General features: G+C 42.3%; 1 protein-coding gene across 4 annotated transcripts in view; it reads right to left on the bottom strand.

Annotated features, from left to right (window-relative positions):
- SPATS1 (spermatogenesis associated serine rich 1) overlaps positions 1 to 26,072 on the bottom strand; it is a 32,711-nt gene that overhangs the window by 3,513 nt on the left and 3,126 nt on the right. For 3 of the 4 annotated variants that reach the window (XM_047859074.1, XM_047859072.1, XM_047859073.1), the window contains exons 3-7: positions 20,549 to 20,684; positions 17,641 to 17,765; positions 15,363 to 15,524; positions 9,566 to 9,686; positions 6,593 to 6,655 (exon numbers count right to left, since the gene is read on the bottom strand). In XM_047859074.1, coding sequence (XP_047715030.1) covers positions 6,593 to 6,655; positions 9,566 to 9,686; positions 15,363 to 15,524; positions 17,641 to 17,765; positions 20,549 to 20,684 — 607 coding nt within the window. The remainder of the gene's footprint in view (positions 1 to 6,592; positions 6,656 to 9,565; positions 9,687 to 15,362; positions 15,525 to 17,640; positions 17,766 to 20,548; positions 20,685 to 26,072) is intronic. The other variant, XM_047859075.1, reaches the window with a different exon arrangement.

Raw genomic sequence — 26,072 nt, 5'->3', positions numbered from 1 at the left:
AAGCAAAATGCACAGACACCTTCAGTGGATAAGGTACTACATCCTCCGAAGTATTAAGGCCTCCGATTTAGGAGATCAGTGACAAAACACCATGTGAAGTTGTTCCGCATTTGCCCCTCCCTCCAAACCCAGATCTCTTTTCTGCCCTTCTCTGCCCAGGGAGCTGACCCCTGCAACTTGCATCACCTTGATTCCTCTGTGCCCTCACCTTTGAATTGGGCTTAGCTAATGGGAGGCACCAGTAAGAGACCAGAAAGCCAGAAGAGAGAGAGGTTGGGGTATTTCTCACCTAGCTTCTCTACTCCCACTCATCTCCTGAGGCACCTCGGTTCCGGCAGTGAGTGCACTCTCCACTGCCACAACCCCTTCCAGACAGCCCATCTCCACCTCCCCCCACACAGCGGGGACAAGATCACTCTTCCTGCTGCTCAGACACATGAGTGGTAAGAGCTGCCCACTGGTGGGAGCCCCTGGATGCTTCGCCCTTCCATGTGAGTTCCCTCGACTGGTTCACACATCTGTAAACAGTCCTTTCATTCAGGATTCTTCAGAATCCCACCTGAGCATGCCTTCTGTTTTTCTAACGCTGACAGCCAGCATCCTCCCAAGTCTGTTGGGATTTGAAAGGACGTATGCTGGGCCACACTGTGTATGTTCCAAGAGGTACCAGGAATTGTGACTCCTGGGATGAGTCAGAGAAAGAAGATGAAGAATTTTTTTTTTTTTTAATCTTTTAAGCAGCTTTGATTTCCATCCATTTAGGGAGAAATGCACCATGATTGGGAAAATGGCCGGATACACCTGCTAGGGATGTGGAAGTTCCTGCAGGAAGGAACGGGGTATTACCACGTAGGTAATAGTTGGGAGTCAAGGGCATCATGTAAAGCTGACAAACCAGTATGAGAAGCCCAAATAAGACCAGCAGGATGAAGAGCAGTACAGAACGATTCTAGCATAAAGAATCCCTAGAACAAGGGGCGCCTGGGTGGCTCAGTCGGTTAAGCGTCTGACTCTTGACTTCAGGTCAGGTCATGGTCTCACAGTTTGTGGGTTTGAGCCCCACATCGGGCTCTGCACTGACAGCACAGAGCCTGCTTGGGACTCTCTCTCTCCCTCTCTCGGCACCTCCCCTGCTCGCTCCCTCTCTCTCTCTCTCAAAATAAATAAATAAGCTTTAAAAGAAAAGAATCTCTCGAACAAAACCACCATGGTAAAAATAATATGGTACACATAATAAATGTAACAAAATATTAGGATAGAATTGAAACAAATCTGCCGAATCATTAATGCAAAAGATCTTAATTCACCTATTAAAGACAAAATTTTTCAGATCAGCTCACAAGGCAAAAATCCAACTCTGTGTCTATAAGACAGACCTAAACCAAAGTGCTTTGAAAGCCTAAAAACAAAAGAATGGGAAAGGTATATCAGTCAATGCAAACAAAACAAAGTAAGAGTTGTAATCTTAATATCTGTCAACGTATAATATAAGACAAAAAGCATTAAGTGAGAAAAAGAAGATTTTTTTATTTTAATTCTAATCTAGTTAATATAGGATGTTATATTCATTTCAGGTATGCAATACAGTGATTCAGCACTTCCATATTACTCAATGCTCATCAAGATAAGTATACTCTTGATCCCCTTCACCCATTTCCCCCATCTCCCACCCACCTCCCCTCTGGTAACCATCAATTTGTTCTTTATAGTTTAAAGTCTGGTTTCGGTTTGTCTAATAAGATATTTTTATACTGTTAATGGCTATACTTAACAATATAGATAGAAATACATTAACATTAGCACACAATTAACACACCCATTTTCAGTCCTAGCTAGGTCAAATGGACAATTTTAATCAAAAAGATAAATCTTCTGGGGGCGCCTGGGTGGCTCAGTCGGTTAAGCGTCCGACTTCGGCTCAGGTCATGATCTCACGGTCCGTGAGTTCGAGCCCCGCATTGGGCTCTGGGCTGACAGCTCGGAGCCTGGAGTCTGCTTCACGTTCTGTGTCTCCCTCTCTCTCTGACCCTCCCCCGTTCATGCTCTGTCTCTCTCTGTCTCAAAAATAAACAAACATTACAAAAAAAATTTTGTTAAAAAAAAGATAAATCTTCTGGGTATGTATCTAACTTTGCAGCCTGATGAAATAGATACACCTTCAAATGCATAGAGAGACAATCCCCATGTTGAGCATGTATTCGGTCACAATGAAAAGTTGGCAAGTTCCATAAAATAAAAATAATAAAAACAATATCTTCTGATCATTGGGTGATAAAAGTAAAAATGAACTGCAAAATAAAAATCCAAAAGCTCTTCCACCTGGAAATTTTAAGTCTACTAAGTAATTCTTTAGTCAAAAGGAAAAGGCCAACACAGAATTCTTTTAAAAAGTAAGGATAATCTACACTTCAAAATTTGTAAAATAAAAGGAGAGCAGTGGTCAGAGGTGCTTTCATAGCCTTTAATATATATAGTAAGGAATTTAAAAATGAATTAAACATCCCATTCAAAAAATTTAAAAAGTGGGAGCACCTGGGTGGCTCAGTTGCTTAGGCATCCAACTTCCGCTCAGGTCATGATTTCATAGCTCATGGGTTCGAGCCCTGCATCAGGATCTCTATCAGTGCAGAGCCCACTTTGAATCCTCTGTCCCCCTCTCTCTCTGCCTTCCTCTCTCTGTCTCTCTCTTTCAAAATAAATAAACTTAAATACATAAATAGGGGCGCCTGGGTGGCTCAGTCAGTTAAGCGTCGGACTCCTGGTTTTGACTCAGGTCACGATTTCACAGTTTGTGAGTTTGAGCCCCACGTGACTTTGACCTTTGCCATCAGGCTCTACGCTGATAGTGTGGAGACTGCTTGGGATATTCTCTGTCCTCTCCCTCTCTCTACCCCTCCCTCAGTCATGCTCACTCTCTTTCTCTCTCTCTCTCAAAATAAATAATAAAAATAAATAATATACAAGTGATGAGTTTACTTATGGGGCTCCTAGATGGCTCAGTCAGTAGAGCATGTGACTCTTGACCTCAGAATGAGATCTCAGAGTGAGTTCGAGCCCCACGTAGGGTGTAGAGATTACTTTTTAAAAAAATGGAAAAAGAACAAAAATAAACCAAAAGAGTAGAAAGAAGAAAATAATAACAATAGAAGCAAAGATTGATGATTTAAAAACAGAGAAAGAGACAGTATAAAAAGAGAATACAATCTTTAAAGCTGCTTTTTAAAAATAACAAATACACAAACCACTATCTAACCTAATGAAGAAAAGGGGGAACAAATCACCAACACACAAAATTAACGATAAGGGAGAAACAAGTGAAAGAAGACAGGAAATTGTTTGGAGCAATTCTATGCAAATAAATTTGAAAACCTAAAAGAAATGGATAACATTCTGGAAAAATTAAACATTACTCATAAGAAAGATTAAGTTTGAACATATGTTGAGGTATGTTCCCTCTGTACCCAATTCGTTGAGAGTTTTTATATCACGAAACGATGGTGAATTTTACCAAATGCTTTTTCTGCATCTGTTGAGATGATCATGATTGTTTATCCTTCATTCCGTTAATGTGGTAGATCGCATTCATTGATCTGCGGATGTTGGACCATCTTGCATCCCTGGAATAAACCCACTTGCTCATGATGTATGATCTTTTTAATGTAACGTTTAATTTGTTTTGCTGAGAGTTGAGGATTTTTGCACCTATATTCATCAGGGATACTGGCTTGTAATTATGTTTTCTGGCAGTGTCCTTGTCTAGTTTTGGTATCAGGGTAATGCAGACCTCATAAAATGAGTTTGGAAGTATTCCCTCCTCTTCTACTTTTTTGGAAGTTTGGGAAGGAACGAAATTAGTTTCTTCTTTAAATGTTTGATAGAATTCACCAGTGAAACCATTTGGTTTTGGGCTTAAGTTAACAGATTTCGGATTACTGATTCCATCTCCTTACAAGTCATTGGTTTGTTCAGATTTATTTCTTCAAAGGGGCGCCTGGGTGGCTCAGTCGGTTAGCATCCAGCTTCGGCTCAGGTCATGATCTCATGCTTCATGAGTTTGAGCCCCGCATTGGGCTCTGTGCTGACAACTCAGAGCCTGGAGCCTGCTTCGGATTCTGTGTCTCCCTCTCTCTCTGCCCCTCCCCCACTTGTGCTCTGTCTCTCTCTCTCTCAAAAATAAATGAACATTAAAAAAAATAAATAAATAAAAAAGATTTGTTCCTCCATGATTCAGTCTTGTGAAGTTGTATGTTTCTAGGAATGCACCCGGTTTTTATAGGTTGCCCAATTTGTTCGGTGGATAACTGTTCATAGCAGTCTCTTCAATCCTTTATATTTCTGGGATATCAGTTGTAATGTCTCCTTTTTCACTTAATGTTATTTGAGTCCTGTCCCTTTTTTCTTTGGTTAGTGTAGCTAAAGTTTTATCTATTTGGTTTATCTTAAAAAAAAAAAAAAAAAGCAGCTCTTCATTTCATTGATTTTTTTCTATTACCTTTTTAGTCTCTATTTCATTTATTTCCCCTCAGGTTTTTGTTATTTCCTTCCTTCTACTAACCTTGAGCTTAGTTTGTTCTTCTTTTTGTAGTTCCTTGAGGTGTAAAGTTAGGCTGTTCATTTGATATCTTTCTTTTTTCTTAATGTAGGCATTTACTACTCTAAACTTCTCTTTTTGATCTGTTTTCGCTGCATGCGTGGTTTTGGGGTGCTGTATTTCCACTTTCACTTGTCTCGAAGTGTTGTCGTTTTTTTTTAATGTTCCTTTTTTGATTTCTCCTTTGACCCATTGGTTACTCAGGAGCATGCTGTTTAATCTTCATATATTTGCACAGTTTCCAGTTTTCCTCTGGCAAACGTTTTCTGTTTTCACACCATGTGGTCACAAAAGATACTTGAGGGGCGCCTGGGTGGCTCAGTCGGTTAAGCGTCCGACTTCGGCTCAGGTCACGATCTCGCGGTCCGCGAGTTCGAGCCCCGCGTCGGGCTCTGGGCTGATGGCTCAGAGCCTGGAGCCTGTTTCCGATTCTGTGTCTCCCTCTCTCTGCCCCTCCCCCGTTCATGCTCTGTCTCTCTCTGTCCCAAAAATAAATAAACGTTGAAAAAAAATTAAAAAAAAAAAAAAAAAAAAAAAAAAAAAGATACTTGATAGGATTTCCGTCTTCTTAAGTGTATAGACTTGTTTTGTGCCCTGGCAATTACTTTTATTTTAAATATTTTAGAATAGCATTTACCAAAAGTGTGCAGTACACAAGGTACCTTGGTGGTTGGTCAGTTAAGCATCCAACTCTTGATCTCAGCTCAAGTCTTGATCTCAGGGTCATGAATTCAAACCCCACATTGGGCTCCACACCCAGCATGGAGCCTAGTTTTAAAAAAGAAAAAAAGTATACAGGGGTGCCTGGGTGGTTCAGTCAGTTAAATGCCCAACTTCGGCTCAGGTCACGGTCTCGGGGTTCATGGGTTCGAGCCCCTCATCGGGCTCTGTGCTGACAGCTCAGAGCCTGGAGCCTGCTTCGGATTCTGTCTCCCTCACTCTCTGCCTGCCCCCCCCCCCCGACTCACGCTCTGTCTCTCTCAAAAATAAACATTAAAAAAAAAGTTTTTATGTATACAGTACAGATATGAGAGGCCCTAATTATCTGCTTCATGTAATAATGCCGTATAATGAAGGTATTAAGGCTCCCAAGTTTGGAATAAAAGGCTTTTTATTTCCACTGAGCTCCAGGGTTTGGTTTCTCAGCTGGACTCCAGTGGGTCAGACTGTGGGTCACTTGCCCACTCTATCTATGTTTATATGAAACTGTTTTTGTATTAGAAAGCGAATTTTTTTATACTGACACATATCTTTTTCTACGTGTAAACCCTCCTTGGGCAACTAGATGAGGTTCAGAAAGGACCTGAACTTAAAGTATGACATCAGAGGAATGATACTTCCCTCTAGTGCGAGAATATTCTGACAGCTTTTTCTCTGCCTCTTCAAACTCTAACCATCCTCCCTGGCTGGACTCATTTAAGCCTGTCCTTCTTTTCTGACAACTCTTAGGTTTTAAAAATCAGGGACCCTGCCTTTTTTGTCCATATAAACGTCCATTAGTGCATACCTACCACAACACATGGCATCCGGCGGGCTGTCCATCATATGGGGTGAAGACGTGGACAGCCCAGCTGATAGACTGCACAGCACTTGCCCTCCAAGTGTCTCACTAAAAACGCTCCATACAAACTGCCCCACCCACCAGCTCAGATTCTAAAGGTCCTTCTGTGTTGGGTGTCTATGAGTTCGTCCATAGGGGAAAATAATAAATAACTGATAACTTGGGGCGCCTGGGTGGCGCAGTCGGTTAAGCGTCCGACTTCAGCCAGGTCACGATCTCACGGTCCGGGAGTTCGAGCCCCGCGTCGGGCTCTGGGCTGATGGCTCAGAGCCTGGAGCCTGTTTCCGATTCTGTGTCTCCCTCTCTCTCTGCCCCTCCCCCGTTCATGCTCTGTCTCTCTCTGTCCCAAAAATAAATAAACGTTGAAAAAAAAATTTTTTTTTAAATAACTGATAACTTAATAAAACTTGGATAATATAAAACACGGTGAGAGAACTCACATAGGAATTTGTGGAAGAGGCTCAAGTGGAATAAATGTATCAAATTTCTTTTCATACGGCACTCTGAAAAACAGAAAAGGCAACCATAAAATTGGTATGGCATCTACAGCAGAGAGATCGATAGAAGCATCTTTGTGTTCAAGAAGATGTCTTGGGACCCCTGGGTGGCCCAGTTGGTTGGGCGTCCGACTTCGGCTCAGGTCATGATCTCGCAGTTTGTGAATTCGAGCCCCGCGTCAGGCTCTGTGCTGACAGCTCGGAGCCTGGAGCCTGCCTCGGATTCTGTGTCTCCTTCTCCCTCTGCCCCTCCCCCCCTTGTGCTCTGTCTCTTCCTATCTATCAAAAATAAATAAATGTATTTGCAGATGACATGATATTATACATGGAAAATCCGATAGACTCCACCAAAAGTCTGCTAGAACTGATACATGAATTCAGCAAAGTTGCAGGATACAAAATCAATGTACAGAAATCAATTGCATTCTTATACACTAACAATGAAGCAACAGAAAGACAAATAAAGAAACTGATCCCATTCACAATTGCACCAAGAAGCATAAAATACCTAGGAATAAATCTAACCAAAGATGTAAAGGATCTGTATGCTGAAAATTATAGAAAGCTTCTGAAGGAAATTGAAGAAGATTTAAAGAAATGGAAAGACATTCCCTGCTCATGGATTGGAAAAATAAATATTGTCAAAATGTCAATACTACCCAAAGCTATCTACACATTCAATGCAATCCCAATCAAAATTGCACCAGCATTCTTCTCGAAACTAGAACAAGCAATCCTAAAATTCATATGGAACCACAAAAGGCCCCGAATAGCCAAAGGAATTTTGAAGAAGAACACCAAAGCAGGAGGCATCACAATCCCAGACTTTAGCCTCTACTACAAAGCTGTCATCATCAAGACAGCATGGTATTGGCACCAAAACAGACACATAGACCAATGGAATAGAATAGAAACCCCAGAACTAGACCCACAAACGTATGGCCAACTCATCTTTGACAAAGCAGGAAAGAACATCCAATGGAAAAAAGACAGCCTCTTTAACAAATGGTGCTGGGAGAATTGGACAGCAACATGCAGAAGGTTGAAACTAGACCACTTTCTCACACCATTCACAAAAATAAACTCAAAATGGATAAAGGACCTAAATGTGAGACAAGAAACCATCAAAACCTTAGAGGAGAAAGCAGGAAAAGACCTCTCTGACCTCAGCCGTAGCAATCTCTTACTTGACACATCCCCAAAGGCAAGGGAATTAAAAGCAAAAGTGAATTACTGGGACCTTATGAAGATAAAAAGCTTCTGCACAGCAAAGGAAACAACCAACAAAACTAAAAGGCAACCAACGGAATGGGAAAAGATATTCGCAAATGACATATCAGACAAAGGGCTAGTATCCAAAATCTATAAAGAGCTCACCAAACTCCACACCCGAAAAACAAATAACCCAGTGAAGAAATGGGCAGAAAACATGAATAGACACTTCTCTAAAGAAGACATCCGGATGGCCAACAGGCACATGAAAAGATGTTCAGCGTCGCTCCTTATCAGGGAAATACAAATCAAAACCACACTCAGGTATCACCTCACGCCAGTCAGAGTGGCCAAAATGAACAAATCAGGAGACTATAGATGCTGGAGAGGATGTGGAGAAACGGGAACCCTCTTGCACTGTTGGTGGGAATGCAAATTGGTGCAGCCACTCTGGAAAGCAGTGTGGAGGTTCCTCAGAAAATTAAAAATAGACCTACCCTATGACCCAGCAATAGCACTGCTAGGAATTTATCCAAGGGATACAGGAGTACTGATGCATAGGGCCACTTGTACCCCAATGTTCATAGCAGCACTCTCAACAATAGCCAAATTATGGAAAGAGCCTAAATGTCCATCAACTGATGAATGGATAAAGAAATTGTGGTTTATATACACAATGGAATATTACGTGGCAATGAGAAAAAATGAAATATGGCCTTTTGTAGCAACGTGGATGGAACTGGAGAGTGTGATGCTAAGTGAAATAAGCCATACAGAGAAAGACAGATACCATATGGTTTCACTCTTATGTGGATCCTGAGAAACTTACCAGGAACCCATGGGTGAGGGGAAGGGAAAAAAAAAAAAAAAAAAAAAAGAGGTTAGAGTGGGAGACAGCCAAAGCATAAGAGACTGTTAAAAACTGAGAACTGAGGGTTGATGGAGGGTGGGAGGGAGGGGAGGGTGGGAGGGAGGGGAGGGTGGGTGATGGGTATTGAGGAGGGCACCTTTTGGGATGAGCACTGGGTGTTGTATGGAAACCAATTTGTCAATAAATTTCATAAAAAATAAAAAAAATAAAATAAAATAGAAAAATTTAAAAAAAAATAAATAAATAAATTGATATAATCCCTGCAAAAAAAAAAAATTAATAAATAAATAAATAAATAAATGTAAAAAAAAATTTTTTTTTAAAGAAGACTATGTCTTATTTTCTGGTTTAATGGCCACCTATGGGCTTCACAACTATAAAGGTCATAATTCTTATTATAATTTTTATTAAACATCAGTAAACCAAACATAATTGATTTTTTAAAATATTAATATAATACACCAACTTTTTTTCTTTTAACTTAATGATCCTCTTCTGAATCGCTTTGGCCTAAGTTTAGTTCCAAGTGTACATCAATCCAAACAGTAAACACTAATAATCTGATTCAGTATGAAACCGAAAAGTCCTCAGATTTGTGGTAACAACAATAGTGACAAAATTAACAACCACCTTTTTGTAGTCAAGATCCTGTGTATAAGTTCAATTGCACACGTACATGTGTGTAGACACTAAGGAACTAGAGATTAACTTTTTAAGGAATTTTCAGCAACCATGTTTTGTTGGAATCTACTCCTTATGAAATATAACATATATAGTACAGAGAGCTACAATTCCTTTATAATTAACTAACCCTGCTATTCACATACACTTACATTGAGAAATTCACTGGTGGGAGAGTTGAGCCTGCTTTGTGGAAGCCTTTACTCTGTTCTGGGTACATATATGGATTATCTCCTGGAGTTAACTTTGGTATTCCATTCCTAGGATCAATATCTGTGAAATATTTAAAAACAAGATCATAAAAGGGACTGAAGGTGATCTACAGATAATGCTATCCATATGACAATGGAAACAGGATAATTTCATGTTTTATTATGAAGTACATAGAGGCTTCCTAAAGTTCTGTTCGTGATCATCTTGCCTGGAGAATATGAAGATAAAAGTGTGCTTGAGAAACACTGTGTTTGGGACATTGTTCCAGAAAGTGTCCCGATTACCCCCACCCCGGGAAAGAACAGTAGCTTAGGTGCAGGCAGGATGTTTTGGTTTAAAATGAGGGGCACTTGGGTGGTTCAGTTGGTTAAGTGTCCGGCTCTTGATTTCAGCTCATGGTTCATGAGAAGGAGCCCCACATTGGGCTCTGTGCTGGGCTTGGAGCCTGCTTGGGATTCCCCTTCTCTCTCTTTCTCTCTCTCTCTTTCTCTCTCTCTCTCTCTCTCTCTCTCTCTCAAAATAAATAAATAAACATTAAAAAAATAACTACAGTTGACCCTTAAACAAAAATAAATATATAGATAGATAGCGAGATAGATAAGAAGTGAATCAAAGGTATCTGCAAAGGAAGAGCAAGAACTCTGCTTAAAATTTGAGCATTGGTGTACTTTGAATCCCTGTGCCCTATGAATCTTAAGGAGCAACTATAATTGGGCTCTGCCTCTCTGACTAGATCTCAGAAGGGAATTAGCTAATGAGGAAGAGCTACAGAAGAGAAAAATCAGTTTCAGGTCAATTTCCCTATAACCATAGACAACATTTTGTTCTTCTTCCATGACAACAAATTAGGCCTTTAAGGAACTCCACCAATGGCCTGATCATAGCTGATCATCAGAGTTAACTCTTAATGAAATACATTTTGTTTGGATTTTTTCTATAATAAATGTGTTGAATTTCAGTTCATAATGGAAGCTGACTGGCAGTCATAAACGCTGCCTCTCCGTCTTGTCCAAGAAGTAACGAGGGAGAAGAGAATAACGAAGAAATGTCCAGTGCCAAGCTTAAAAATATTACATGCTGCAAGAGATCAAGGAAGAGAAAAAATGGAAAAGAGACCATTGTATTTGAGGTTTAAGGAAGTCACTGCACATTACCAACGAACTAGTCACACTAAAACGAATCAAGCCTATATATCCAACTATAAGTGTACAAGAAATACACAGGACAGAGAAACCTGTTAAATGGTACCAAGGGATGTAATCAGCAAAATCCTGACTGTGGCAAACTTTATAGGGTAAATAACCTAATTTCTTCACCAAATAAATTGCAAGAAAAAAAGAGGAGAAATACCTATATATTAAAAAGAGATTTTTTTATTAAAATTTTTTTCAACGTTTATTTATTTTTGGGACAGAGAGAGACAGAGCATGAACGGGGGAGGGGCAGAGAGAGAGGGAGACACAGAATCGGAAACAGGCTCCAGGCTCTGAGCCATCAGCCCAGAGCCCGACGCGGGGCTCGAACTCACGGACCGCGAGATCATGACCTGGCTGAAGTCGGACGCTTAACCGACTGCGCCACCCAGGCGCCCCTAAATATTTTTAAATTGTGGCATTTGTGAGGCAATTGACTATTTGAACACTGACAATATTTGGTGATATTAAGGAATTATTGTTAGTTTTTTTAAGATATGAAAATGGTAGGGGCGCCTGGGTGGCGCAGTCGGTTAAGCGTCCGACTTCAGCCAGGTCACGATCTCGCGGTCCGTGAGTTCGAGCCCCGCGTCGGGCTCTGGGCTGATGGCTCAGAGCCTGGAGCCTGTTTCCGATTCTGTGTCTCCCTCTCTCTCTGCCCCTCCCCCGTTCATGCTCTGTCTCTCTCTGTCCCAAAAATAAATAAACGTTGAAAAAAAAAAATTAAAAAAAAAGATATGAAAATGGTATTGTGGCCATTTAATAAAAATAATCCTTGTCTATTAGAGGTATACACAAAAACATATACGGATGTAATTATCTGATGTCTGGAACTTGCTTTAAAATAATCCCTGGGGGAGGGGGATAAAAATTAAATAAGATTAGCCACATGTGATCATTGTCGAAACTAAGTGATGGGTACATCAGGAAACAGTATGGTCTTCTCTCTACTTCGGCAAATGTTTGAAAATGTCCCCCATAAAAAGTTTTTCTTTGTATTAAAGGTGGAATTGGAGTTACCTGTGGAGTTGGGGGAGGAAAGATGTCATATTCAGGGAGGGGCCTATCAGTAGCTTCAAATATAAAGACAGTACTCTATGTCTTAAATGGAGTAAGAAGCATACAAATGATTGTGATACTTAACGGGAGCCCGGGTGGCTCAGTCAGTTAAATGTCCTGCTTGGGCTCAGGTCATGATCTCACAGTTCATGAATTCGAGCCCTACATTGGGCTCTCTGCTGTCAGCACAGAGCCCATTTTGGGTCCTCTCCCTCTCTCTCTGCCCCTCCCCTGCTTGCTCTCTCTCTCTCTCTCTCTCCCTCTCAAAAATAAATAAACATTAAAAAAAACACAAGTGAGGGGCACCTGGGTGGCTCAGTTAGCCATCCAGCTTCGGCTCAGGTCATGATCTCACAGTTTGTGTGTTCAAGCCCCGAGTCAGGCTCTGTGTTGATAGCTCAGAGCCAAGAGCCTGCTTCCGATTCTGTGTCTCCCCTCTTTCTCTGCCCCCCCCACCCCCGCTCATGCTCTGTCTCTCTCTCTCAAAAATAAATTAGAAATTTAAACAAAAACACAAGTGATTGTGATACTTTATTCTATATATTCAATAAATACTTCATAAATATACCTTTGCATGCATTCAGTATGTATAAAAACCATAAAAAGACAGAAGAAACAAATGAAGAAAGGATGGAAGGGAAATAATAATAAACAAAATTCAGGGGTGCCTGGGTGGCTCACCCAGTAGCTCACCAGACTTCAGCTCAGGTCATGATCTCACAGTTCGTGGGTTCGAGCCCCATGTCGGGCTCTGTGCTGACAGCTCAGAGCCTGGAGCCCGCTTCAGATTCTGTGTCCCCCTCTCTCTTGACCCCTGCTCAGCTCACACTCTGTCTCTGTCTGTCTGTCTGTCTGTCTCTCTCTAAAATAAATAAACTTTAAAAAATAATAATAAACAAAATTCAGGATAATGTTTGAGTTAGGAGGGAAGTGATGGATTAGGGTCAGGACTTGAGTCATCACGATAATACCATTTATTTTTGATAAATACTTGTCACTGGCCCAGTTCTAGTCAGTGAGACATGAGTGGAAGGAAGTCTCCTAAGGACCATATGGGAAAATTTTTCCCTCATTCTAAAAAGGGAAGGCAACAAGAGAGATTCCTCTTTTTCATGTTTTGAAATATAGACGTGATGCTTGGAACTGCAACACTTCTCTTGTGACCATAAGATGACAAGTGTGAAGACAAAAATCCAACACAACTAAGAATAGCAGCACATAAACACAAAATGAGCCTATTGTCTTTGGGGCGCCTGGGCGGCTCAGTCCGTCAAGCATCCAACTCTTGATTTCGGCTCAGGCCATGATCTCACGGTTCGTGAGTTCAAGCCCTGCGTCGGACTCTGTGCTGACAATGCAGAGCCTGCTTGAGATTCTCTCTCTCCCTTTCTCTCTGCCCCTCCCCTGCTTGCTCTTTCGCTCTCTCTCAAAATAAATAAATATACTTAATAAAAAAAAAAAGAGCTATATCTTTGGTGACATCACTGGGCAATCAGACAATATAGACCACCTAGACTCCAAAGCTTCTCATTAAGTATATAATAAATGTCTTATGATTTAAGCCTCTGACAGTTTGGCTTTTGTCTGACCGTGGCTGAGAGCGTTCCTAAGGACTATACAGCTCAACTTAGTCCCTTCTTGGTCTTTCTCTGCTCTTTCATGTTTAAACCAGTTAAATAAATCTTTCCTATTCTACCCTATGGCTGCAACTCAGTTGGGGGTGGGGAGCAAGCGTGTACACAACAGCCTTATGTGATATCAAGGCTTCCGTATAAGCCTCTGGGTCCTGGATCACTGTCTGAACCACCCTGGTGTCTGACCCTCATCTTATCTCTGCTACTCTCTGTAAGTTGGTATCTATTTCCGTTGTCTGCTAAAATGTGTCATCTAGTCTGATCCTCAGGAAGTCGGCCCGCTCCACAATGCATCAGGTGAGACATAAAGTCGTTCTTATGACCCCTGGCTTGATGGTCCACAGAGCCTCACACGGTGGCCTCCTGCCGTTTTGGTCGTGAGAGCTATGGAGCTCTCCTGGCTTGCTCTCTTTCTTTCATTCTTTCTATGTGTCCCGACCTCCACAGTCCTCACGGGGCACAAGAATGCAGCTATTACCCACGTCTCCTGGGTGGGTGAGACCCCGCATCTGGCTTTCTGCCCAGACATTGCCCATAGCTATCACTACGCTGAGGTTCCCCAACCACAGTCTGAGGCAGAAGCCCCAGCTAGAGTCACATCTGATCACCGACTAGATTTTGGTCCCAGGAACTGAGCAGGATACAGGACTCCTCAAAACACCCACCTCAGTGACAACTCTCCCACCTCCTCTAGTACGGCTTCTTGTATATTCTCTATCCAGACAAAAGCCTTGATCTTTAAAACTTTATCTCTGGGGGCACCTGGGGGGCTCGGTTGCTTAAGCGACTGACTTCCGCTCAGGTTCCCGAGTTCGAGCCCCGCATTGAGCTCCCTGCAGTCAGCACAGAGCCCGCTTCAGATACTCTGTCCCCCTCTCTCTGCCCCTTCCCAACTTCCCCACTCACATGTGCTCGCTCTCTCTCTCTCTGTCTCAAAAATAAATAAACACTTAAAACTATTTGCCTGTGCAATGAGTTTAAAAGTCCATTCTAGGGGCACCTGGGTGGCTCAGTCCTACTCTTGATTTCGGTTCAGGTTGTGAGATCGAGCCCTGTGTTCTCCGCGCCGAGCATGGAGCCTGTTTGAGACTCTCTCTCTCCCCCCCCCTGCCCCTCTCTCCCCCGCTGGCGTGCTCTCTCTCTCTAAAGCAGAATAAACAAAAAAAAGTCTATTTTAAACCTCAAAAATGAAAACTTTCTATTTCTTCCTCTTTGTATTCCTGCTACAGCAATCCTATTCATCCATGAAGCAAGGGCTGCCTCCTGTATGGGTATTTCTATTGAAGAATGTGCTATAATGATCCATTGGAACTCAGCAACACTAGGATCTTTCCATAAATCTATTATGGGTAGGTTGGGACAGAGAACTCACCAAGTAACAAACTATCTGAGTATATACACACACTCATCTCAAATTACCTTTAATAAGGTATGAAATAACAGAATGCACTTCAGGCTAAGGTTTACGGGCTATTTTCCTTTTGAAGAATATAATGTATAATTTAAATACATATCATGGGCAGCATCTAATTGAAACAAATTATTTTCTTCCGACTTGAATGAAGGTTTCTATTAATAAGTATCTGAGAGAACTTGTCTGATGACTTAAATGTCACATTAGCATTTTACGAAATGCAGAGAAAAACAAAAATGTGGATCAGCATATGTTGTCGGTTCTTTGCCAAAAAGAATTGCCAAACATCCCCTTCACTTTCCTATCTTCCTGGCCGCCCTACAGTAACATGGTGACCCCCGAGGGCTGACCCCAGCCATGGAATGTTGGCCTGGCAGAACCACAACTCAAGTATTTTCAGACATCACACAGTCAAGGTCCAGGAGGAAAACATTACCATACTTCTTCCTCCCAAAGCACTTGTCCACCATTCTCTCTGATAGAGACCTCCTGTTGCCGAGGAAGACCCCGTTAAAGAAGCACTGCTTTCCAACGTGGTAGGTGTGGATATTGCTGCTAAACCTCGGGTAAAACGTCCATTCAGGACGGTGCCCGTCCTCTGCAAGACATCAGAAATCCTTCCATCAGCTCCGCTCCCGGCCTCACAATGCAATTAAATGACAGAAAGTTGTCCCAGGCATTCTCTGACTGTACAGCCTTTATCAACATGTTTAATTCCTTGGGTCTACATCAAGGGCAGTGTTAACCTCTGGGGGACTCAGCACGAGAGGAAGGGAACGGGCACCTGGGTGGCTCAGTCGGCTAAGTGTCAGGCTTCAGTCAGGTCATGATCTCACGGTTCATGAGGTCAAGCCCCACAATGGGCTCTGCTTGCAGTGCAGAACCCGCTTCGGATCCTCTGCCCCTCCCCTGCTCGTGCTTGCTCTCTCTCTCTCTCAAAAATAAACATTTAAAAAAAAAAAAAGAGGGGAAGTGGGGAGATAGGTATCTAAGAGGCCTCTTTTTTTTTTCCTTTTTACTCTCTCCTCCAAAAATAAAGCCACCTTTATGGTTGGAAGCGATGTCTGGAATGGGAAGCTAAGAGACAGTTGTACAAGCACCTATGATCCAGCCTTCGCTCTGATGAGTGGGTAGGAAGAACAGAATGCCCATCAACCAGGGAAGGGCTGGGCCAACCACGGCAACTTAGTGGATGGACCACAGTGTTGGCAGCAATGATGGGACACGCGTGCACTAGAGTGACTCTGGGAAACGTAGACATGCAACTCTGGCAAATGAGAAAGGCCGTCACGAGACCTCAGGCAAGTCACCGGACCTCTCAGGGCTTTGTTTCCTCGCTCAATACTTTTCCTACAAAATGGCTAAAGTGATTTTAAACAACGAGAGATCCTCTAACAGCTCTAGGGTTGTTTGAGAAACACTTGGGCTCTGTGGTGGCCAAGAAAGAACACAGGCTCTGGGGGCAGGTGAGCCTGGAGTCTAATCCCATCACTGTACTTCCTAGCCAGGTGGTCTTGTACGAGTGACTAAGTATCTCCGTGCCTCAGTTGCCTTGGGTGTTAAATGGGTAGGCCTATATTAGCCACCTAGATTTATGTGTATTGACACAGAAAGAGGTCCATGATCTATTTGCTCTGAGTGAAAACAGTTTGTATACTATTTTCCACTAGTGAAAATATGGTTGTATACTCCAACCCATCTATAGATAAGTACATACATACCAGCACATACACGCTTCAAAATTCCTCATGGCTACGGGGCCCATGGGGGATACATTGGAGAACACTGGGGAAGGGGTTTCTATACTCTACCTTATATACTCCTTTCTTATTTTAATACTTTGCTATGATACTTTTATGGTTTTTATATAAAGCCATGTCAGTTTGGGAAAACATATCATGACAGCTCCCCAGCAGAGCTGCTGCGAGAATTAGAAAACCTGTCTGGGAATGCAAGCTGGTGCAGCCACTCTGGAAAACAGTATGGAGGTTCTTCAAAAAACTAAAACTAGAACTACCATACGACCCAGCAATAGCACTACTAGGCATTTATCCACGGGCTACAGGTATGCTGTTTCGAAGGGACACGTGCACCCCATGTTTATAGCAGCACTATCGACAGGAGCCAAAGTATGGAAAGAGCCCAAATGTCCATCGATGGATGCATGGACAAAGAAGATGTGGCATATATATACAATGGAGCATTACTCGGCAATCAAAAAGAATGAAATCTTGCCATTTGCAACTACGTGGATGGAACTGGAGGGTATGATGCTAAGTGAAATTAGTCAGAGAAAGACAAATATCATATGACTTCACTCATATGAGGATTTTAACAGACAAAACAGAGGAACATAAGGGAAGGGAAACGAAAATAATATAAAAACAGGGAGGGGAACAAAACAGAAGAGACTCATAAATATGGAGAACAAACTGAGGGTTGTGGGAGGGGAGATGGGCTAAATGGGTAAGGGGCACTAAGGAATCTACTCCTGAAATCATTGTTGCACTAGATGCTAACTAATTTGGATGTAAATGTTAAAAAATAAAATTAAAAAGAAAGAAAGAAAGAAAGAAAGAAAGAAAGAAAGAAAAAAAACGTGTCAAATGCCTGGCACTTCGTGAGTCTTCAGTGAACTGTGCCCAACAGTACAGCAGACTTCTGGAAAGCCCTGGGTATGGAGGCACGCAGAGGGGAGGCTAGGACGTACTCACTTGTCTGCAACTTAAGCAGGCTGAACTCCTTGGGATATTTATCCTTGGGGACTTCAGGGAATGAGGTTTCAGAGGACTGATCAGAATGTGCGGAGGAGGATTTCAGATCCAAATCTGTAGCAGAGCTGGAAAGGAGGCAGAAGGATTAGAATCTTCTATGTGTTTAAATTGGTAGTTAGAATCTGATTTTATATATCTTACGCTAGAATTACACTCACGTGCGTCAACTAAGCCTACCCCTCCATAAACGTCCATAACATACCATTTACTTACTTACAATTTGAGGGGGCTGAAACAGAGCCCAAAGGTGCGTCCTTAAAAACAGTGTGGTGGTTCCTCAAAAAGTTAAATATAGAATTACCATATAACCCAGCAACTCCACTCCTAGGCACATACCCCAAAGAATGGAAAACAGGGACTTAGACCCTTGTAAACGGATGTTCTTCGCAGTGTGACTCACGTTAGCCATGCAGTGGAAACCACCCAAATGTTCACTGACAGATGAATGGATGAGCAAAATGTAGCGCTGACATACAATGGAATATGATTCAGCCATAGAACGGAAGAAAGTTCTGATACATGCTATGACACGAATGAAACTTGAAATATTGTGTTAAATGAACTAGGCCAAACACAAAAGGACAAGTATTATATGACTCTACTTCCACAAAATATCTAAACAGGTAAATTCAGAGAGACAGAAGGTAGATTAGGTTAGCGGATTAGGGTGGATTAGAGTACCGAGGTCTGGGAGAAATTATCGCCTAACGGGTAGAGCATTTCTGTTTGGGCTGATGAAAATGTTTAAAAAATAGCAGTGATGGTTGCACAACACGGAAAGGTAATTAATGCCAATGGGTAAAAGTGGATAAAATGGCAAATGTTATGTTAATATATATTTCACCCTAATTTTTTTAAAAAAAGGAATGATGTGGGGCGCCTGGGTGGCTCAGTCGGTTGAGCATCCGACTTCGGCTCAGGTCATGATCTCACGGTCTGTGAGTTCGAGCCCCGCGTCGGGCTCTGTGCTGACAGCTCAGAGCCTGGAGCCTGTTTCAGATTCTGTGTCTCCCTCTCTCTCTGACCCTCCCCCGTTCATGCTCTGTCTCTCCCTGTCTCAAAAATAAATAAACGTTAAAAAAAATTAAAAAAAAAAAAAGGAATGATGTGCTGATACATGTTGAAACCTAGATGAAACTTAAAAATACGATGTTAGGGGCTCCTGGGTGGCTCAGTCTATTGAGTGACCAACTTTGGCTCAGGTCATAATCTCACGGTTTGTGGGTTTGAACCTGGTGTTGGGCTCTGTGCTGACAGCTCAGAGCCTGTGCTTCGGATTCTGTGTCTCCCTCTCTCTCTGCTCCTCCTCTGCTTGTGCTCTGTCTCTCAAAAATAAATAAACATTTAAAAAAATTTTTTTTTATGATTCTAAATGAAAGGAGCCAGACACCGAAGACCACATATTCCTTTTTATATAAAATGTCCAGAGATAAAAAGTAGATTAGTGGCTGTCTAGGGCTGGGGGGGGGAGGGGAGGGGCAGGTAGAGTAGGGGCCACGGTGGGGGTGACTGCTCAAGAGCTTCTTTTTGAGGTGATGAAAATGTTCTAAAATTGATTGTGGTAATGGTTGCACAGCTCTGTTGACTACACTAAAAACCACTGAACTGCACACTTTGAAAGGATGAATTACACAGTATGTGAATTACGTTTCCACAAAAACTGCTACCAAAAGATACGCACGTTCAATAAAACCATTAAATGGAAATTAAAAATCAACAAAGATAAAGGGAAGGGGAAGAAGTAACCAAAAAACAAACCTAAGCTGAAATGGTTGTAATAACAGAGCATCGTGTTTCGCGAAGTTCCTGGCCATTAAAAACAAAAAACCAAAACCAAAACCTACAACAAACTATTTTCAGCGGTAAAAGCAATCACTTCTTGTTTACGTAGCTTTACAGTTGACAGATGGCTTTGGTCTTCAGGTATAGTTATCAGTTATCAAATCATGAGATGTTTTTTCACGACATTACATTGCTCTCCCGGTTGAAGGGCTTCAAAGCAACGTCATGACGCTGGTCTTCTTTGCTCCCTTCTAATAATCCTGCGATGTAGGCAGGACCCATATAATCATTTCCATTTGAAAAGGAAATAGCGGGGCGCCTGGGTGGCGCAGTCGTTAAGCGTCCGACTTCAGCCAGGTCACGATCTCGCGGTCCGTGAGTTCGAGCCCCGCGTCGGGCTCTGGGCTGATGGCTCAGAGCCTGGAGCCTGTTTCCAATTCTGTGTCTCCCTCTCTCTCTGCCCCTACCCCATTCATGCTCTGTCTCTCTCTGTCCCAAAAATAAATAAACGTTGAAAAGGAAATAGGGGGCACCTGAGTGGCTCAGTCCACTGAGTGGCTGACTCTTGATTTCGGCTCAGGTCATGATCCCAGGTGTGGGATCGAGCCCTGCGTCAGGCTTTGTACTAGGCACGAAGCCTGCTTAGGATTCTCTCTCTCCCTTTGCCCCTCTCCCCGCTCGCTGTCTAAAATGAAATTTTAAAACATTAAAAACAAAAACAGCTTAGTTTCGCTTGCTTTTACATTTGATAATGACAACCATGCACATAACATTTATTGTGTGCCAGAGAGTCTTGCGATCACTTTCCATGCATTACCTCCTTTAATCCTCAAAACCATCCTACGAAGTATTATCTCCGTTTTGTACATAAAAAACTGAGTCCCAGGGAGGTAAAGTGATTTTCCCAAGTTCACACAGATGAAGTTGGCAGACCTGGGGTTTAAACCTAGACAGTCTGGCTCCAGAATCTATGCTCTTGCCAAACGTGTCATTCTACCTCTTAGACTGTTGGCTTCCCAGTCAGAATTTATGCCAACAGTATGGACTGTACTGGCCTCTTACTTACTCTAGGGGAACGGAGACTTTGCCGGGGACTGCAGGCTCACTCACACTAGGACATGTTTCAGCAGAAGATGAGGGGCTGACCTTTCTTCCAGAGGATGTTGTGCCAGCAAAGCATCCCTTAGATTCCAGAAAATCACCTGCAACACATCACCATTGGAGTTCGTTAATGAAACGAAATATCTACCCCTCCATCGTGTCCCCTGGATTACAAAAATTATTTTAAAAAAGAAAACAAAAAAACTAATGTTTAGGGGCACCTGGGTGGCTGGTTGAGCATCCGACTTTGGCTCAGGTCATGATATCACGGTTGGTGAGTTTGAACCCCACGTTGGGCTCTCTGCTGTCAGCACAGAGCCAGCTTCAGATCCTATGTCCCCCTCTGTCTCTGCCCCTCTCCCACTCTCTCTTTCTCTCTCTCTCTCTCAAAAATAAATAAACATTTTTTAAAAATAATGTTTATTGAGCATTCATTGTGTATTGGGGATGGTGTTAACATCTTACACACATTATCCCATTTAATTCCCATAATACCCCACAGACATAAGCATTGCTTATCCTTCCGTTTTACTGATGAGGAGACCAAAGCACAGATGGTTAAGCAACTTGCCTAAGATCACACAGAAAGCAAACATCTAGATCTAGACTTGATCATGGTTCTTGTAATACCAAAGTCAAAAATCCTAACCACAATGCTACACTACTTGTCCCTCCGGAGTTTGTCTATTTTGAATTAAGTGGTAGAGATAACCTCTGAATCAAGTTATATTGAGCATCTCAATACAATTTTCCAAAGGATTGATTCATAGAAAGACTGATGAATAATCCAAAGAACTGTCATCAGAAACTTCCAAGAGGGGCACCTGGGTGGCTCAGTCGGTTAAGCGTCCGACTTCGGCTCAGGTCATGATCTCACGGGTTCGTGAGGTTGGGCTCTGTGCTGACAGCTCAGAGCCTGGAGCCTGCTTCGGATTCTGTGTCTTCCTCTCTCTCTGCCCCTCCCCTGCTCATGCTCTGTCTCTCTCTGTCTCAAAAACAAATAAAAACATTAAAAAAAAAAAGTCAGATGAATGGATATTGCATTTCTTTATGCATAACTTTAGCCCAATAGACACGTTACCTCCGGTGATTAGAAAATTACAAAAAGGGGCGCCTGGGTGGTTTAGTCGGTTAAGCATCCGACTCTTGATTTTGGCTCAGGTCATGACCTCACGGTTCGTTGAGCCCTGCATCACGCTCTGTGCTGTCAGTGTGGAGCTTGCCTGGGATTCTCTTTCTTCCTCTCTCTCAAAATAAATAAATAAACTTTTAAAAAATTAAAATAAGAGTCAGACTTCTGTGACTCTTGAGTACATTCCCCTCCCCTCCCAGTATCCCCATTCTCAGGTTGTTCAGGGTATGGCATAAAGACTGCCTGCGTCAGAATGACCTGGGAGGCCTGTTAAAAATACAGATTCTCGGGGCACCTGGGTGGCTCAGTCGGTTAGGCGTCCGACTTCAGCTCAGGTCATGATCTCACGGTTCGTGTTTCGAGCCCCAAGTTGGGTTCTGTGCTGACAGCTCAGAGCCTGCAGCCTGCTTCGGATTCTGGGTCTCCCTCTCTCTGCCCCTCCCCCTCCCAAAATAAATAAAACATTAAAAAAAAATACAAATTCTCATATCCCATCACAAATCTCTCTAAGTGAGGCCTGGGAACCCACATTTTTTTTTTTTTTTAATTTTTTTTTTCAACGTTTATTTATTTTTGGGACAGAGAGAGACAGAGCATGAACGGGGGAGGGGCAGAGAGAGAGGGAGACACAGAATCAGAAACAGGCTCCAGGCTCTGAGCCATCAGCCCAGAGCCCGATGCGGGGCTCGAACTCACGAACCGCGAGATCGTGACCTGGCTAAAGTCGGACGCTTAACCGACTGCGCCACCCAGGCGCCCCGGGAACCCACATTTTTAATTTGCTCGGTCATGAGAATCATCTTGGGACACTTACCCAAAACTCAGATCCCGGAGCTCCAACTCAGACCTACAGGGCAAGACCCAGGTGTCAGAATGTTAAAGAAGCACCTCAGGTGATTCTCAGAGCCGGCCAAGTGTGGGAGGAGCCATTCTGGAATATGCCACAGCACCTAGAACAGCCCTAGGTACAGAAAGGGTCAACTGGTTGCCTGAGGTGTGAATAGCAGGAATGGACTGGAGCCCAGGGGAGGGGAGCTGTGAAGAGGAGAGCACAGGGTCCCAGTAGCCAAAGGTGTAACCACCCACCTACAAACCACAAAAGTAGCGTCAACCAATGTAACATAGACCACACTCTCTGACCACAATGCAACACAATTTTAGGGATCGATAATAAAAAGACAGCCAAAAACATCCATGAGCTTGGAAACTCAAGCCACACTTCTAAATATTTCACATAAAAGAAGAAATCGTGAGGGGAATCACGAGGTGCTTAATGGTCAATGACATACGTACTATAAATCAAACTTGTGGGACTCAAATAAAGCGGTAAGTAGAAACTAGAGCCCGAAATGCACCTACTGTATTCCACCAAATATGAGACACCAGCAACTGTAATAACATTATTATTTTATGTACCACAAAGAACAAAGGTTGCCCATTAAAGTAGGAGAGAACGCTCTACCACTTAGAATGTTTATTATATATTTATTGAAGCATTCTTTCAGACTTCCTTAGATGTATATTTTAAATACATTTCATTCATGTGCATATTTAAAGAAGGAAAATATAAGCAAAATAAATTGGTTAAGACCTTTTTTTTTATGTTTATTTTTTTTTAATTTTTTTTTAACATTTATTTATTTTTGAGACAGAGAGAGACAGAGCATGAATGGGAGGGCCAGAAAGAGAGGGAGACACAGAATCTGAAGCAGGCTCCAGGCTCTGAGCTGTCAGCACAGAGCCTGATGCGGGGCTCGAACTCACGGACCGTGAGATCGTGACCTGAGCTGAAGTCGGACGCTTAACCGACTGAGCCACCCAGGTGCCCCTCTTTTTCTTTTTTAATGCTAATATGTTTTTGCGAGAGAGAGAGAGAGAGAGAGAGAGAGAGAGAGAGAGAGAGACAGAGCATGAGCATGGGAGCGGCCGAGAGAGAGGGAGACAGAGAATCAGATGCAGGCTTCAGGCTCTGAGCTGTCAGCACAGAGCCCAACGTGGGGCTCAAACTCACAAACCACGAGATCATGACCTGAGCCGAAAAAGAGTTGGACGCTTAAACGACTGAGCCACCCAGGTGCCCGGCCTTGTTTTTTTGTTTTTTTTTTTAAGTTTATTTATTTTGAGAGAGAGAGAGCGAGCGCGCATGCAGGGGAGGGGCAGAGAGAGAGAGGGAGAGAGAGAATCCCAAGGAGGCTCCACACTGTCAGTGCAGAGCCCAATGCAGGGCTCAATCCCACAAACCGTGAGATCACGACCTGAGCTGAAACCAAGGGTCAGACAGTCAACCGAGGGGCCCCTGGTTAAGGCCTTCTTAAATCTTACATTCAAAAGCCTGATTACTGAATCACTTTTCAACTCAATCACTGATGTCCACATTTTCCACCCAAATTGACCTCAGTGCAACAAGAACATGGGTGATGCAGCACGTCTTAAATAAGTGCTCCTCGATTGCCTCTGGAATTTTCTTCCAAGACACAGACACACCCTCTATATTATTCAGGGCTCATTCAGCAAAGCTTATAAAAACGACTTCACACCTGCTGCTGGGCCCACAGCTCTGGTAAGACCAATCCAACCTCAGAGATGTTCACACGCTGAAAAATGTCCATCTTAGAACTGACAGGTGGTTAAAAAACAAAGATTCCAAAATTAATGAGCTAACTTGCAATGCAAAAAAAATAAGGAAAAAAGAATAAACCTCCCAACGTGGTTAAAAAAAAAAGGATATTATAAAAATAAAAGCAGAAATGAATGAAATAGAGAAGATTATCAGAACTTTGGTATGGCTTCGTGGAAAGTACCAATAATATAGGTAAATGAAGTTCAAGAAAAAACAATTTTTAACACAAGTAAACAGTATTAGCAATGAAATACCATAATCACAAATGGAACAGAAATAACTTTACACATAAAGAAATTGAGGGTCAGAAATGTCCAGTAACCTATTCAAGGTGACAGAGCTATAGAGTGTAATTTATAAAATGTAGTTTAATGTCACATAATCAAGATGGTACTGACACTGACTCTAACAGATTAATCAAGAGAACAAAATAGAAAATGTAGATAGAATAAAACTTTATATAATCGTGGCATTTCATGTCGTGGGGAAAGAATAGATTATTCAAAAATATTGCTGAAACAACTAATCATTTGGAATGAAAATAAAATTAATTAATCCCCAAATAAATCCAGATGAATGATAGATTTGAATATCAGATTTAAAATAAAAGATGTACCTGAGAAAAATGATAATTTAATGTTTACATAATCTTAGACTGGGGAAGTTATTTCTAAGAAAGATATCAAATACAGGCAAAATAAAGGAAAAGATACGTGATTTGAAAACATATCCATTTAAAAGTTCCACAGAAAACTATAAACTGGGGGAAAGTTTATAGCATACAACAAGAAAAAGAGTTAGTAGTCATGCCAAATTGTGAGTTTTCATAAATTTATAAAATGAAAATAAATACCCAAGGAAAAAATGGGCAAAAGACATGATTAGGTAATGAATTAAACACACACAGGGGCACCTGGGTGGCTCAGTTGGTTGAGCATCCGACTTCGGTTCAGGTCAGGATCTTGCGGTTTGTGGGTTCAAGCCCTGCGTCAGGCTCTGTGCTGACAGCTCAGAGCCTGGAGCCTGCTTTGGATTCCGTCTCCTTCTCTCTCTGTCCCTTCCCCCTTTGCCTCCCAAAAATAAATGAATATTAAAAAAAATTTTAAACACACACACACACACACACACACACACACACAAATAGCCAATATACATTTGGGGGGGGGGGGGGGAATCCATCCTTCCTAATAATCAAAGAGCTGAATTTAAGCCACAATACCAGGGGCGCCTGGGTGGCTCAGTTGGTTAAGCATCCAACTTCAGCTCAGGTCATGATGTCACCATTTCTGAGTTCGAGCCCCACGTAGGGCTCTGCGCTGACAGCTCAGAGCCTGGAGCCTGCTTCAGATCTGTGTCTCTGTCTCTCTCTCTCTGCCCCTACCCTGCTTGCACTCTATCTCTCTCTCTCAAAAATAAACAAACATAAAAAACTAAAAAAAAAAAAAAAAAGACACAATACCAGTGTTTGCTAGGAGTCTGCAAAAACCTAAGATTGGCAGAGGTTAGAGGAATGGCGTTCTTGTACATTGCTGGTAGAAATGTCTGCATCTTACCAAAACGCACTTTGGCCATATGCATCCTCCAAAGTCCGTGAGAAGTGCACATTTGATCCGGTGCTTCTATTTCCAGAAACATAGCTATGAAAAAAGTTTGAAACTTATCTATAAGGAATCAGAAAGGATCCACATATGTAGAGAAGACAAAAGCAATAGCAGATATATCTTCTAGGTTGATAAT

Source organism: Prionailurus viverrinus, chromosome B2, assembly GCF_022837055.1.
Source record: "Prionailurus viverrinus isolate Anna chromosome B2, UM_Priviv_1.0, whole genome shotgun sequence".
In the NCBI taxonomy this organism is placed as follows: domain Eukaryota; kingdom Metazoa; phylum Chordata; class Mammalia; order Carnivora; family Felidae; genus Prionailurus; species Prionailurus viverrinus.
The sequence above is the reverse complement of the archived record's forward strand: the minus strand, read 5'-3'. Positions and strand labels throughout refer to the sequence as shown.